Source organism: Prunus mume, linkage group LG8 (genome assembly GCF_029339155.1).
Source record: "Prunus mume cultivar Tortuosa linkage group LG8, ASM2933915v1, whole genome shotgun sequence".
NCBI classification, from domain to species: domain Eukaryota; kingdom Viridiplantae; phylum Streptophyta; class Magnoliopsida; order Rosales; family Rosaceae; genus Prunus; species Prunus mume.
The window spans coordinates 11,275,133-11,288,943 of NC_142705.1; the positions used below are offsets into that span (position 1 = coordinate 11,275,133).

At 36.0% G+C, this 13,811-nt stretch overlaps 2 protein-coding genes across 4 annotated transcripts; both read right to left on the minus strand.

The window, feature by feature from the left end:
- Positions 1–117: 117 nt before the first annotated feature.
- CP33 (chloroplast RNA-binding protein 33) lies at positions 118–2,195 on the minus strand. The gene is made up of 4 exons (XM_008242853.3): positions 1,651–2,195; positions 1,450–1,551; positions 1,021–1,332; positions 118–744 (listed from the first exon to the last, which is right to left on the minus strand). Exons 1-4 carry the CDS (start codon positions 2,092–2,094, stop codon positions 547–549), a joined length of 1,056 nt encoding a protein of 351 aa, XP_008241075.2. The 5' UTR covers positions 2,095–2,195; the 3' UTR covers positions 118–546.
- A 604-nt stretch (positions 2,196–2,799) lies between these two features.
- Positions 2,800–8,834, minus strand: LOC103339547 (nuclear transcription factor Y subunit A-10). 3 transcript variants are annotated; one of them, XM_089043536.1, is made up of 6 exons: positions 8,618–8,834; positions 7,582–7,913; positions 5,195–5,286; positions 5,009–5,077; positions 4,187–4,327; positions 2,800–3,700 (listed from the first exon to the last, which is right to left on the minus strand). In XM_089043536.1, the coding sequence occupies exons 2-6, from the start codon at positions 7,838–7,840 to the stop codon at positions 3,296–3,298; spliced, it is 966 nt and encodes a 321-aa protein (XP_088899662.1). In that variant the 5' UTR covers positions 7,841–7,913; positions 8,618–8,834; the 3' UTR covers positions 2,800–3,295. The 3 variants fall into 3 exon arrangements, with proteins under 3 accessions (XP_088899662.1, XP_008241076.2, XP_016651667.2); XM_008242854.3 differs by having other exon boundaries at positions 8,587–8,833; XM_016796181.2 differs by lacking the exon at positions 8,618–8,834 and adding an exon at positions 8,464–8,524.
- Positions 8,835–13,811: the final 4,977 nt, after the last annotated feature.

Consider the following 13,811-nt stretch of genomic DNA (forward strand, 5'->3'; position numbering starts at 1 on the left):
AACTTTTAAAAAGACTGAAAAAGGAAAGAAATCCCAGCAGACGGAAGAAAAAAAACACTGGCAGGTCGCGGGCATGAACTGAAAATGGAAGGTGACTTATTTTTCACGTAGCAATAATAGCAATTAAAATATTTTCCTCTCTTTTATATATAATGTAAAAGAAATTACATTATTAATTATAATTCATTATCAGTATACGACATGCGTATCAATGCACTAATTGAATGAAAGTTAAAATACAGGGCCGATTAAGAGCTGGATTCTGGCATTGTTCCAGGACCTATAGCCACTGCCTCAAATATCAGTTTTTGTGGCACAAAACTCGTACTAGGCAATCTCCTTGTGCCTACGTTAACTGCATGCACATTTGCTCTACAACCGTATAACTCTTGCTCTTACAAAAGAAAAAAGAAAACCATTTTAACTCTCGAATTTGCCTCATACCAACTTGGCAATTTGCACACAGCTATGGAAAAGGAACAGGATATTGGAGCAAGAATAAACCACATTCAAGCACCCACTCCTCTTCAATAATAACACCGGAATTCAGACGCTAACGCTAGAAGAAACCAATTCACTGCTGCCAGCATCTTCTGTCGTTGTTTCTGATGCTGGGGGAGACACCAACTCGCTGCTGTCTGTGTTTTCTGCGGTTGTTGTTTCTGATGCTGGCGAGGAGGAAACAGAAACAGTCCTAGCCCTTTCTGCAGCCATATTTAATCGCAAAGGCCGCCCATCAACCTCCTGTTTTTCAATTCCACACACAAACAAACGGATTATTATGGAACCACAATATCAATCACACGGATCAATTGCCATTACTCATTTGGTACCCCGTAATAGATCGCATTAGACCTACTTATGTTGTCAGACAAATGCTTACACTGCCATTTGAGTGTGAGCCACACGTGCGGGCAAGAATCAACTTGATCAATGGTTCATATTCAGAGTCTGACAACATAAGCAGTCAATTCCTTCCTATACTGCGTACCAAATGAGGGGTTAACAAAATTTTCTTACCACTTCATTCATGGCAGCAACAGCAGCTACTGCAGCCTCATTAGTTTCAAAAGTGACAAACCCAAAACCTCTGGATCTTCCAGAGCCCCTCTCATATATGACCTTGGCACCCAGCAGCCCTGGCTGCCCTTCAAAGGCATCTTTGAGACCCTGTGAAGTCAGGCCCCAGCCAAGGTTTCCAGCATAAATCTTATGAGGGCTATCTATGTACACCTTGAATCCACTCCTTATGCTCTTGGGTCCCAATATTTCCCTTTCCCCTCCTTTTGGCACTTCTGGGAAGTTCACCTTCACATTTCTTCCTCCTACTTGCTATCAAAATTGCCATCATCACCAACAAATAAATTAATAAATACACAAAACCCCCCCAAAAAAAAAGTTATTGCATTAAAAAATCAACTAACAAAACCAAATTTGATTGATACTTACAGAGCCATCAAACATCCGAATGGCCTGTTGAGCTTCCTCCAGAGTTGACATTGTAACAAACCCAAATCCCCTGCTCCTATCTGTGACTCTGTCATAAATAATCTGCAACAAAATTCAACAAAAACCCACAAACAAAATCATAAAAAATTCTACAAACCCATTAAAGCAAACAATGGAAACACAAAGAAGAAAAGCTCAAACCTCTGAGAAAACCACAGTGCCCGCCTCACCAAACACCTCAGCCAGTTGGGTTGAAGTCAAAGAATAAGGCAAATTCCCCACATAGAGCCTCCCAGCGTCATTGTAAGACGCTACCTTTGGCTCTTCCTGTCTTTGTTCTTGTTCTTCTTCCTTTTCAATGGGTTCTGCTTCTGGGTTTTGTTGTTCTTTACTTTCACTGTCTTCTTCGACTTCGAAACCGTCGAAGGCCGACAAGGGGCGGCGAAATTGGGTGAGAGAAGAGCGGCGAGAGAAGGTGGGGAAATGGGCTTTGAGCTTGAGGGGTTTAGGGGGTTTAATATGTGGCGGGAAGTGGCTTGGGATTGGGGTGGGTGAGTGGGGGATTGAGAAGTTGGAGATTTTGTTGCAGAGTGAAGAAGAACAAGAAGTACTTGTAGAAGCCATGGATAGAGAGGAAGCTAGCATTGTGAGAGGAAATGGTGGGATTGAAAATTGGCTTTTGGTTGGGGAAGGTCTTCAAGTAGAAGACGGGAGGGGCTTTGCATTTGACCAAGAAGCAGCCTATTGGCATGGATAAGGTTTGCTCTGCTTTTTGGATTTTCATTTGATAATTTAATCTATATTTTGTTTTGTTGGGGGTTTTTTTTCCCTTAGGTGGGGGTTTAGAATTTTTGTCTTTTTTGAATACAAACGATAGTCTAAATTACAAATTAGGGAAATTCTCACACACACTAAATAAGTTTTATGAGAATTCGAACATGTACCTACAAGTCAAGACCATTTTTCACTAAGCTAAACTATTGGTTAGGGACCTATGTAACAGAGGGATATTTCAAAACTCCTCATTGAAAAAACAAAATATCATTCAAGGGTTGATCATATCGAGATTATGTGCTATTATGGGCAAAATCATGCATGACATTTACCATTTGACTAATTCATTTGAGGATGCATGGCATTCACCATTTCACTTTTAAACTTTTTATTTTAAAAGATGGCAAATCTAGTATATTATATTTTTTAAAGGTGATTGAAAGAGCTGTTTTTCAATCAATGAGGCAAAAATGCTGTCTTACAAAATGATGAAGTCTTTCCTCCCTTGAAAGTCAACTGGCAGAAAGAGAAAATAATAATAATAATAATAATAATAATAATAAAGAGGACATCCACTGTTCTTAAGATATAATACATTATTCTTCCAATCGTACAAATAACACAACATTAAGTTATACATTACACCAACCCAGGAGGTCAAAAATCCAGATACTAGATATTAGAGAATTACACAACAATTTAGCCTGTTTAGTTTAGATCACAAATGCATACCAGACTCTTTAAGTTCTTATTCAGACTTATGGGAAGAGAGCCATACATATCATATATTTATATTCATATATAGTCTACTGCATTAATTTTATGTAGCTTCAAGGTTTTCGCTAGCCACCCAAGCGAGCAGGATGATTGCATGGAATGGCAGGAGAACCTATCCGTACATGAGCCAAGAATGATTTGCCTTTGATAGCAACCAGATGGGGGCGGGCAATCCTAGAACCCAAAGCTATTGCAATAACCATAACAGAAACTGCAACAAAGCTTCTCCATCTGGTTGTGGAATAGATGGGGCTAGCACAAAAAGTTTGCACCAACCCCACCTTTTCCCTTGCTATCAAATTTTGAGGTTGCAGCAGTTATCTCCTGCTGCAACCCATTTGGTTGGAATGACCATACCACGCACGCTATCCATCATGTCTGACAGAGAGTGCACAGAGGGACCGAGATGATTGATGGAAAAACGATCAAGTTCTCTCCTAGAGTACACGCTGGTCACCTCTGACCCTGATATGTTTGAACTGCTGCCATTCGTTTCCTTTGAGGAGTTTAAGGTTCCACTTTCAGATTGCAGGAGTTCAGAACTATGAGAACCAGAGTGCCTAAACAGCTGTCCATCACCAACTTGCGTCCCTTCAGTTCCGTTTTTCCCATTGTTCATAGTCTTTGTGTTCAGAAAACGACCACCACATCCCCTTGGTCGACGCATTGCATGAAGATGGCGTGACTCATGCATATATGGCTGTATAAAGAAGAAAGATCATAGATCATTAAATAAAAGAGAAAAATCTTTTCCTCAGATGTGCAATTTGGTTTTGAATCATATATCCTACTGGAAATTTGTTAAAGTTGTCATTTTACTTATACCTATTTTATAAAATATTAAAGCTGGTCAAGTTTTTAAACTCCCTTGAAAACCAAAAAGATCTTGAATTGAAAAACCAAATGAATAAAGACATCCACCCATATCCAATAGGCCAAACAAATTGGGTGGATGGATGACTATCAATCCTTGAATTCCATAAGCAGCTAAATTATGTTGTTTTATCTGTCAACGAGAAGCCAAGAATCTAGCTGGCCTAAACTTGTCACTTCATATTTCATGTAACACATTCAGATTTTCCATCCAGTGACAGTAATCAACTTTTGGAATACCGTTATAGCAGTCACATTATATTGATGTTTCCCCCTTACAGATAACAGATAATGAAATTTTGAGATATCATACCTTACGAAGTGCAGCTGCTCTGTTCTCCATGACTGCCTTGGCACGGGATTGTCGGCGCCGGATGATCCCATGGTATTGCTTAGCATTTACATAGATTGGTCCTTCATCGGCAGTCAAGTTCAGCGGCAGCATAATGCGCCCCTAATCCATTGCAAATGGATGAGTATGTGCATCAGTAAATTTGCCAAACTTAAGAACATATCATGAAAAATGTAGAGCAACAGCCAAGCAACAACAAAGATCCTTTGAAGAGTAAAACTCATATATACAAAACCTGCATAACCTTATATTTCCCTGATGACATTTGAAACCACACTTTCAGATGTATGAACAGTTACTGACTGATAATGCGGCTTCAATTGGCTCTTTTCTTTACTAATATTTAGGTGGAATTTCTCTTTTGCTTCTATACAAGGTTTCTTATTATTTTCCTTAAGAAATGAATTCTCTGCTTGTCTTGACATTGCATAATTTTGAATCAGAGTAAAATATCAAAGACAAGCAGAGACGTGCTAATTCTCATGCTCGTGCACAGACAGGGGAACAAAGATAGATTTTCCAAGTTAATCCTAAAAATGGTTTATAGTTCTCATAACTATAGTATCAGGAGAGACAAAGATGAGCATGTTTCACTACGAAATTAATAGAATGAAACTCGTACTAAAACAAATTATACGTCTCATATTTCTCTTTACAAGGAAAAGATAGAATATTCCAAAGTTAAAGAAAAAAAAGAAAAAGAAAATCTCTTTGCAAGAATAACATAATTGCGATAGCGTAGATCCACATACAAAGAGGTAGGAGAAATGATAAAAGACTCACCGAAATTTGAGGTCCATATGTTGAGAAGAGTCCATAACATTGATCCATATATGGATATTTTGCACAGATCTGCAGTTCAAGTCCAGAACAAAGAACCAAGTAATAAGCAAGAGTCACCAAAACCATATTCACTAGTCATAAAAAGTTATTAATTCAAAAAATACAAAAAAGAAAAGAAAGGCTTACCATAGGCTGGCCGAATCCCAGCTCAAAACGAGCACGATATTTTTGCGGAGATGATTGCAGGGAGATTGCTGCCTGGGATTTTTGACCATCCCCTGCAAATTAACAATTAAACCTGACTGAGAAACTACTTTGCTGGTTAGCCATGATTGCACAGAAGTTCCCAGGGTATGAAGAGCTTTTGGGTATCAAAACCTTTCCAAAAACAAAAAAGAGCTTTGATAGAAATTAAAACCTCTATGTGCATATTTTCATATTTTGGGTATCAAAATTTTGTTAAACATATTTCTGTCAAGATGATAATCAAATTAAGCCTACAACCAAAAGTGCAATCAAAGAATGAAAACCTGGGTTTCATTGGAGAAGGAAATCATTTTAAACAAGTTGTGAAACAAAGATATGTGAACTAGATGATATTTCATCCATCAATAAGGTTTTGTTTTCCCCTCTATTTAACAAGGGCTTGTGAGGGAGAATATAAAGTTTTTGGTTAAGGTATTCTAGTATGTTCTAATACTATTGTCACAGAATAGTATTATCGTTTATTTATCAAGTAATGTCCACATACTGGGATGTCCACTCAGCAGGTGAATCTTCAAGAGTTTATTTTCTACCCCAGTAGAGGTACTGCAAATTAACTTCCCACACTTCTACAGATATTTTTCTATATGTGTAGTCAATGGTACTGGAAATGACCCCCAGAATGCTTCTAAAACTAACACCCAACCTCTGTACTAATTGATTCAAGTCCAATGTTGGATACAATTTCTCCCAAGTAATGCTGTTACCTTGGACCTAATCCCTACAACGCAGCATTTGGTGGGCGTTTTGGAACAGAAGCGTGTGAAACAAAGTAACACAAGCAAACTTTAAATAGGCTGCTCATAAGCCTCACCAGTCATCAATGCTAAAGTCCTCTCCTCCCCTGGGTGCCCTTAAAGGTGTCATGTACTTCAAATTTTCCACTCCCAGATTACTAAATAATGATTACAATCTAATAACTTCTATTTTAAAAAGAGCATGGTTCTTGCTATCATTTATTTTGTACGCACTGTTTCCCTGTACAACCAATTTCATCATTTTCATACTCTTTCTCTAGCATTTTTGAGAATTGGTAATTACTCTCCAACGGAAGGTACAATTAGTTACATCCTCTGTAAATTAGCACTGGACTAGATAGTTCAACAAACCAGACCAGATCTTTTGGGGAAGAGAAGCCCTTCTTTGCATTTCCCATGCATGATGAAGAAAAAAACTTCAACATTTACAGGACAGAGATGGGTACTCAGGGTATACAGTGGCACCATTCATACCATTTGATATGACAAATTAAATTTTCAAAAACCAACTTTCTAAATAACATGTGCAATATGTTTGATTTACATTACGAAGAATTTTGGATACCAAATAGATGTGGGTGCTATGACCACACAACTGTGCCATCTGTCAATGCTTAGTCAAACTTCAAACAGAAGATGGTTATTCATTTCACGAAAAAGATGTTCCTTTTGTGATGCTTGTCTATATCTACTTTAACACCCATTTTGTTGTTCTTACTTCACAATAAGTCGGTTATACTGTATTGCCAGTTGGCCGCTGCTTATTTTCCATCCCAAGGTCCACTAGTTAAACTAAACAGAAACGTTTTTTCAATTACTGCAACTATACCACATAAAGATGCTTTCTTATCTTGAATAAGAACTAATAGGAATTTGCAAATGGTACTGGAAAAAACATTTTCACCAGCAGCTGAAAACCTTTAGGGCTAATACTCTGATCATCATAGCATAAGTACTGTAATGTGGTCCTAAAAGGAAAACCATTCCTATTATCTCAGTTCTGGTCTTCCACAAATCTTTTTAACTAGTTATAGTTTGTTTTTTTTGCAGCAGTACTGTTATCATCTATGATGTTTAAGCCACTTATCAACAAACTCACATGAAGCAAAATTCACCTTGAGGATGTCATAGAAAGATTCTTGTACCAGCTATACTACCTATTACGTATTAACTACACTAACTCTCTTCACACTATATGACTAAACCTTTACTTGCCACATGCAATTTGGCTACAGAAGGTTAATCCTTCGTTGCCTTCAATTATCAGAAAAGGGGCTATATCCTCCAACTTTTTTACATGAAAACTTTTCCCGACCCCACATTGCAGCTTATTTCCAATCAGTCTAAGGTGAAAAAGGAAACAAAGAGATACCTTCGTGACGAAGGATACAAACCTTATGTCAAAGGCATAAACTGAAATGAAGATAGGGAAGCCAGAAAATCTTTTCTTTTCCCTTTTAAAGTCGCTAAGTAAATGCTATAAACCAAACAACTAAATAAAGAAAAATATTCTGGAAAAAGAGATGCATCAAAAGTAAAGGAGGAGATTACCAGGAAAGATAGTGAATTGATTTGTGTTCCCTTTATCGAGTCCTTGTTCAGTACCTCGCCCTGTAAGTTTAGTGGCAGTGAGTTGGTCCCCACTACTGGGGTGTTCCATGGTAAAAGGTTTAGAATGGCCACAGGATTCTCCATAAGACAGTTGAGATCCGAAGGCACTCCACCAAGGTCCTGACAATGCTGATGACAGCTGCCCCATGGGATTAGTAATCCCTTCATGTTCCTTGAAATAGACAGTCTGCATAGCCATATTCTTTCCTCCAAATTTAATGATCCCAGCAACAAGTCTTAATTAGTTTGAACTCGAATATTCCATATAATGCCTGCAAATTCAAAGTTACTGTTGAGAAAAAACCAACTACGCTAGCTTTCGCAAAAGAAGAAAGAAAATAAAGGACAGAAATGTATCTATTTGGTTAAAATCCACCAAAGATCATAGTTTTCGTTCATATGTAATTAATTAGCGAAATTTATTGAGTTTCTGCTCGATTTACAGATGCATCAATGAAGGGTGGCGAGAAAAAAAATTAATGGGAAATGAAAGAATTAATAAGCATATGCAACTAAAAAGTTCCCTGATAACATGAAATGAAACTATTAGAAGATGAAAGATCATAACTTTTCCAAAAATTATTTTGACGAAAATATGAAAAGAATGTCTAACTACCCCATAAGAGCTTCCTGCTAGTATAAGCAGAAAACAAGCTGAATTTAAAGGGGGGAAAAGGGAAAATAGAGAGAGAGTGAAGAAAAACTAGACACACATAAACCAAGCGAATAGATAACAGAAAATTATCAGCAATAGCAGAAAGAGTAGAAAGAGCTCAACCAAAGAAATAGAACTGTGAAAGATATAAGCAAAAATATAATTACCCAGAAGAGAAGCAACAATCACGTCAGCAAAAACCAGAAATCACAGCCATAGAAGCTAAATAACAGCAAGAAAAGAAAGAAAGACAGCATAACGCCAAGTCAAGCTAAAGATTCTGAACAGACCCTTTTAACAGTGAGGTTGCTGAAGAAGTACCCAATTGCAGTGCTGGACAAAGAAGTGAAAGCAGCAGCTGAATTTGAGTTTTAAGCAGAAGCAGAGAAACCCCACTTGCTAGGAGCCATGTCGGTACAATTACAAGCAAATCAGAGCAATGGAGACAGAGAGAGAGAGAGAGGGGAAGGAAGGAGAAAGACGGCCGAAAGAGCGATGATATATGCGCACAAGCGTAATGGAACTACACACCAGCGGCCAATGAGCTTTGGCTTTCATGCAACACCCCTTTGTATTATGTGCAATTGTGCCATACTTAATACTATAAAATTACATACACATTCTCTCTCTCCAAACTCTTTGTTTATTTTTTTTATTTATATTTATAATAATTTAATACTTAAGCTTTTTTAAATTAAATTTATTAATATTAATTATAATAATATACAAAGTTTTTGGGGCCACTGTTTTCTTAATTTTTCCCAAATTCAAAACTAAGGGTGTTGAGATCTGTTAGTGAGAGGGTAGTGACCACAGAAAAAAAAAAAAACCAATTGACCCAAAAGATAAAAAGGGCTGATGGTGTAACCACCCCATATCCCTATCTACATGTCTTTTTAAAAATAAATAAAAAATAAAAAAAACCTTTTCTGGTTTTTTTCTTCTTCTTAAGTTAGAAAGGAGGGAGTTTTCTCAAAAGCACTGCTAAAGGTGCCATGAAACTACTAGTTTGTAAGTCAAAATTCTTTTACACTGGACTAGACCCGTTTGTTTTTTTTTCTTTTTGTTGTGTCTGTCATATACGTTTGGGAAGTGGTGACTCTATTCACAATTGCCCTTTGTTTTTACTAATACAAGTGCGTTACAGATAAGTTCAAGCACAAGATTGATAAAGATAAGCCAACAATTAAGATATATAGGACTTTACTTTTGGGGCGGTTTCTTTTTTAGCCCTAGGTTTGCTAGCTCAAACATTTCTTACACTTCTAGGTTGGCCCGTCGAGTCATTGTATGGATGGGTTGGGATGTTAGATGGATATTTCTTTAAAGTTTTTGTTTTGTTTCTTGTTTCATTTTATTTCAACCTTTTCTTTGTGTTTTTCTTCTTCTTCTCCATATGAGAACACAAAGTTATCAGAACTAGTGGGATATTATAAATGTGAACGCAGTGATATGCCTATAGAGATTACCATTGGTGAGCTATCATCAATGTGAACTCAGTAAGATGCGTTATGCTATTTTTTTGATACATGCACAGGGTAGAACACACGTCGCAATTTTGATGATATGATTTTGAATTTGGACTATCAAATATTCACCCCAAAAAAAAGAACTATCAATTGCGTTGCGTGTGTCTATGATGGTCGGCCTTGAGGTAACTGTCTCAAACTCCTAATTATATTTAGTCTAAATAAAAATTCCAATCCATGTTCAACTCTTTATCATTTTAGATTATGATGTTCGGCCTAGAACTTATTGTTGACTTGGAGTTTCAAAGCTTACTTTTGCCCACTTCAAAATTGACCTTTGGCCAAAGGGACGTTGCACATTTACTTATTTTCTGGGAAATATATATATATATATATATTAGCGTGTATATAAACGTCCAAACACCAACCAATTAGCGAGTTAATCTCGCAATTTGCTTTTATGATCAGAACCATTCATTTTTAGATTTTCCTTAATAGATCGCTCATGCAATAATCAACCAAATTATAAAATACGCATCGTGTTAAATAAACGAAAACAATATTTTTCATAAGCACTAAACATTGTGACAATTAAATGGCTAATCAGTTAGGGTTTGAAAGCTCCTGTATGTACATATATGGCAATGTTCAATATGGACAATGTAAGAAACCCTCACCACATAAATGTATTTGTATGTGTGCATGCATAAGTTGATGTTGCTTTTGCTCGAAAATCAATATGTGTCTTAATTGACAATTTACCAATATAACATATCAGACAGAATAACATGTCATGACACTCGATCGGTCATAATACTTCGAAATTGCTATTTACAGTAACAAGTGTCATTGTTGCCAAATCAATGTATGCCACATCACGTTACTCATCTGTTTCATTTCCTATAAGATTAAGGTTTGTATGTTGGGTAACAAGAACACTCGATGAGGGTCGTGACTCGTGAGTGTCACTATCATGCTTAACCCTATTTAGTATCTCAAAATTAACTTCAAATTTTAAACTCTCTATTTATTAATATATAGTTTTTTGAAAATTGTATCTTGAGCTTAGCTCATGCAGCAAGAGGTAAGACAAGGTTGGCATAAGTTTTAGAGTCAAGTTCCGCAAATATTTTTCTCGTTTTTTTCTTTAAAATCATAATTTAACTATCAATTAACAAGGTATTTAATCTTTTAAATAATTAATATTTTAAAATTCATACATGAAATTTCAAGGTGACTAATTATGATGGTACTAGAGAATTAAGGGATGAGACCTTTTTTTTTCCTTCTCAAATACAAGCGATAGTCTAGATTTTAGGGGAGGTTGGGTTTCTCTCTCTCTCTCTCTCTCTCTCTCTCTCTCACACACACACACACACACTATCAAGATGTTATTGGGGTCCGAACCTGAGATCACTGATCTGCAAGTTAAGACTATTTTCCACTGAGTTAGACTCGCTGGTAGGAAGGAGAGTTTTTAGTTACGCCGAAAATTGCATCATTTGTATATCTATATATCTTCTATATAATAAAACAAAAGGCCTCTATAGTTAAGTTAATTATATGAGGATAGTAAAAGTAATATGTTAAGAGAGACATATTCACCAAACTACTGCGAGTTATTCACACTCCCTCGTGTCACCCTCCTACTCCAACTACAGTGATGAGCAATTAAATTAAATTCATGGATTGTAACAAAAAATATACACAAAAAATAAATAATAATGAAACTTAACGCATGCGAAGATGCTAGGTACTCATAATTTGTGTTTTAAACTTTCAACAACAGAAACAAAGTATTTGGAAACGTGTATACAAATACTAGTCCAAGTCACAGCATGTATTATCATTCTCTTGAAAAACTAATGGATATATATCGATTGTCGTTGAACATGTCCAAACCATCATTATGAAGTTCACTCAAATTTTATCTCCAATGAGTGCTACTTTAACCTACTTACGTATACGTATACGTATGTGATCATTCAAATACCCCTTCTTATCTTTTCATTCGTTTATTTTTAATTTCCTAATATCACCCATACTTAGCTCAACCCATTAAGGACATTTATCCATGCACTTGAGGTTCTAGGTTAAATTCCCTTCGTTCACCCCATATTATTTACCAATGTTTATACTCACACATTAAGGGAATATAATGAGTTTTATATTTTGTAATGAAATATGAACGATCATGTTTTACTGTGTCTTGTCTCTCTTTTGAAAGTTTGTCTCGTTTTTATATTTGTATCATGTCATTTTTGTGTTGTGTGTCGATATTTATTCGTCATAATATTAGAAAAAAATTATATTGTAAATTGAGATGGAGTCATGTATTACATTACATGTGGAAGGAACCCCAAAAAAACAAAGAGTCTACTAGTCTTTTGTTTTTTTCTTCTATAAAGTGGTTTGGAGTAGGAGAGAAGTTAATTGCATTGGGCAATCATGCTCAATTCCAAATGGATAGAAAAGTACCAAAAGCAAGTACACATTTAAAAAGTATACAGCTAGAGGCATGCTATTTGCATATTGTAAATTGAGATGGATGCATGCATTGCACATGGAAAATGACCAAAGAAAAAAAAATGTGTTGTAGATTTTATTTATTTATAATTTTCTGCTGAGTAACCACCCAAAAAAAAAAAGAACCCCTCTTGTTAAAAGATGCTTATTAGCTAGTTAAGTATAAACAAAAGAGCAAATTTGAAACGTAATATACTTGGGATGGTGACTGCAATAGAATCCCTTGTTCCCTTTTAGAGGGCAACAATGATTAGACACGTCAACACCGTTAATGCCTCCAGGCTTTGAGTTTGGGCTCAATAAGCCGGCCATGTCCCCTAAAATGTTAGAATAAAGTGGATAGATAGAGACTCTACCCAAAAATAAGAGAAAAAATGGCTTTCTCAGCCATTGAAAATGTGCATGCACACCAAGTGCATGACTAATTGACTCTATGATGAGTACATGACACATGTGCGTGCTGCCCTAATACAACTTAATTAAATTTAATTAAACCCTTTTTTGGCTGTGTTTTAGGCCGGCCATGCGGCGAATGTTAGATTAGAACAAATTGGGGTTAATTAGGAGGTGCCCCGTGTTTTGCGTAGAGGCAAAGCTCATTCATCATGTGACATCATCATTTTCAGTGTCGAGTGCCCCTTTCAGGATTTCAATCTAATTTTGTTTAATTAATGTGCAGAGCCATAAACATGAATGATTAACAAAACCCTTCTTTTTTACTCTAGCAAAGCAATCAAAGGTCGAAATTAATATTAAAAATTAAAAAGTATAAAAAGAATTATGGTTTGGACCACAAGAAATGTTTGAAGATTTCTGCACAGTCCTTGTCTTGGTAGCTTTTGAGTTCTTCTTGTGAACATTGACAAAGGATATACTTAATTATTTAGTCAAAAGACTCATCAGAAGTTCAAGCTGTTTCTCATTAGGCACATTGTAATGTGATCCTAATATCAGCAAATTAGTTTGCAGAAAGTGATCTTATCCAAACAAAATGTATATATTTATATATGCATGCCGCAGCCGGCAAGCAGTCCAACATCTTTTGCTGGTTGTTGTAAGTTCGAGATCATATTTTTCTCATTCGACAAGTGTACTTGTACGGCCTAGCTAGGATTCAAAATCTGTTTTTTGTTTTTTTTTTTTTCGGTCAACAAGTTTTCTTTTGTTAAGGAATAAGTATTATACCAATAATATTTCTAACGCTGTGTTTCCTATATTTTCATGTTATGAACAGCTCATACTCCAATTGAAATAATAATAATAAAAAAAATTACAAACTATTTCTAAATTAATTAATCTTGTCAAAGTATATCAACTTTTGATTTGTCAGTACTTTGGTAGTATGTGTGAGAAACCCTCTTTTTTTCTTGTAGTTTAGACTATCGTTTATATATAAAAGAAGTAAAAAGATGAACCCTAATATGAGCTATTTGTGTTGTGTTCAACTTGATTTCAACTTGAATACAATAGCACCCAATCTAAACTTTTCAGGTACATATTGAGTTGTGTCCAAAATTTGG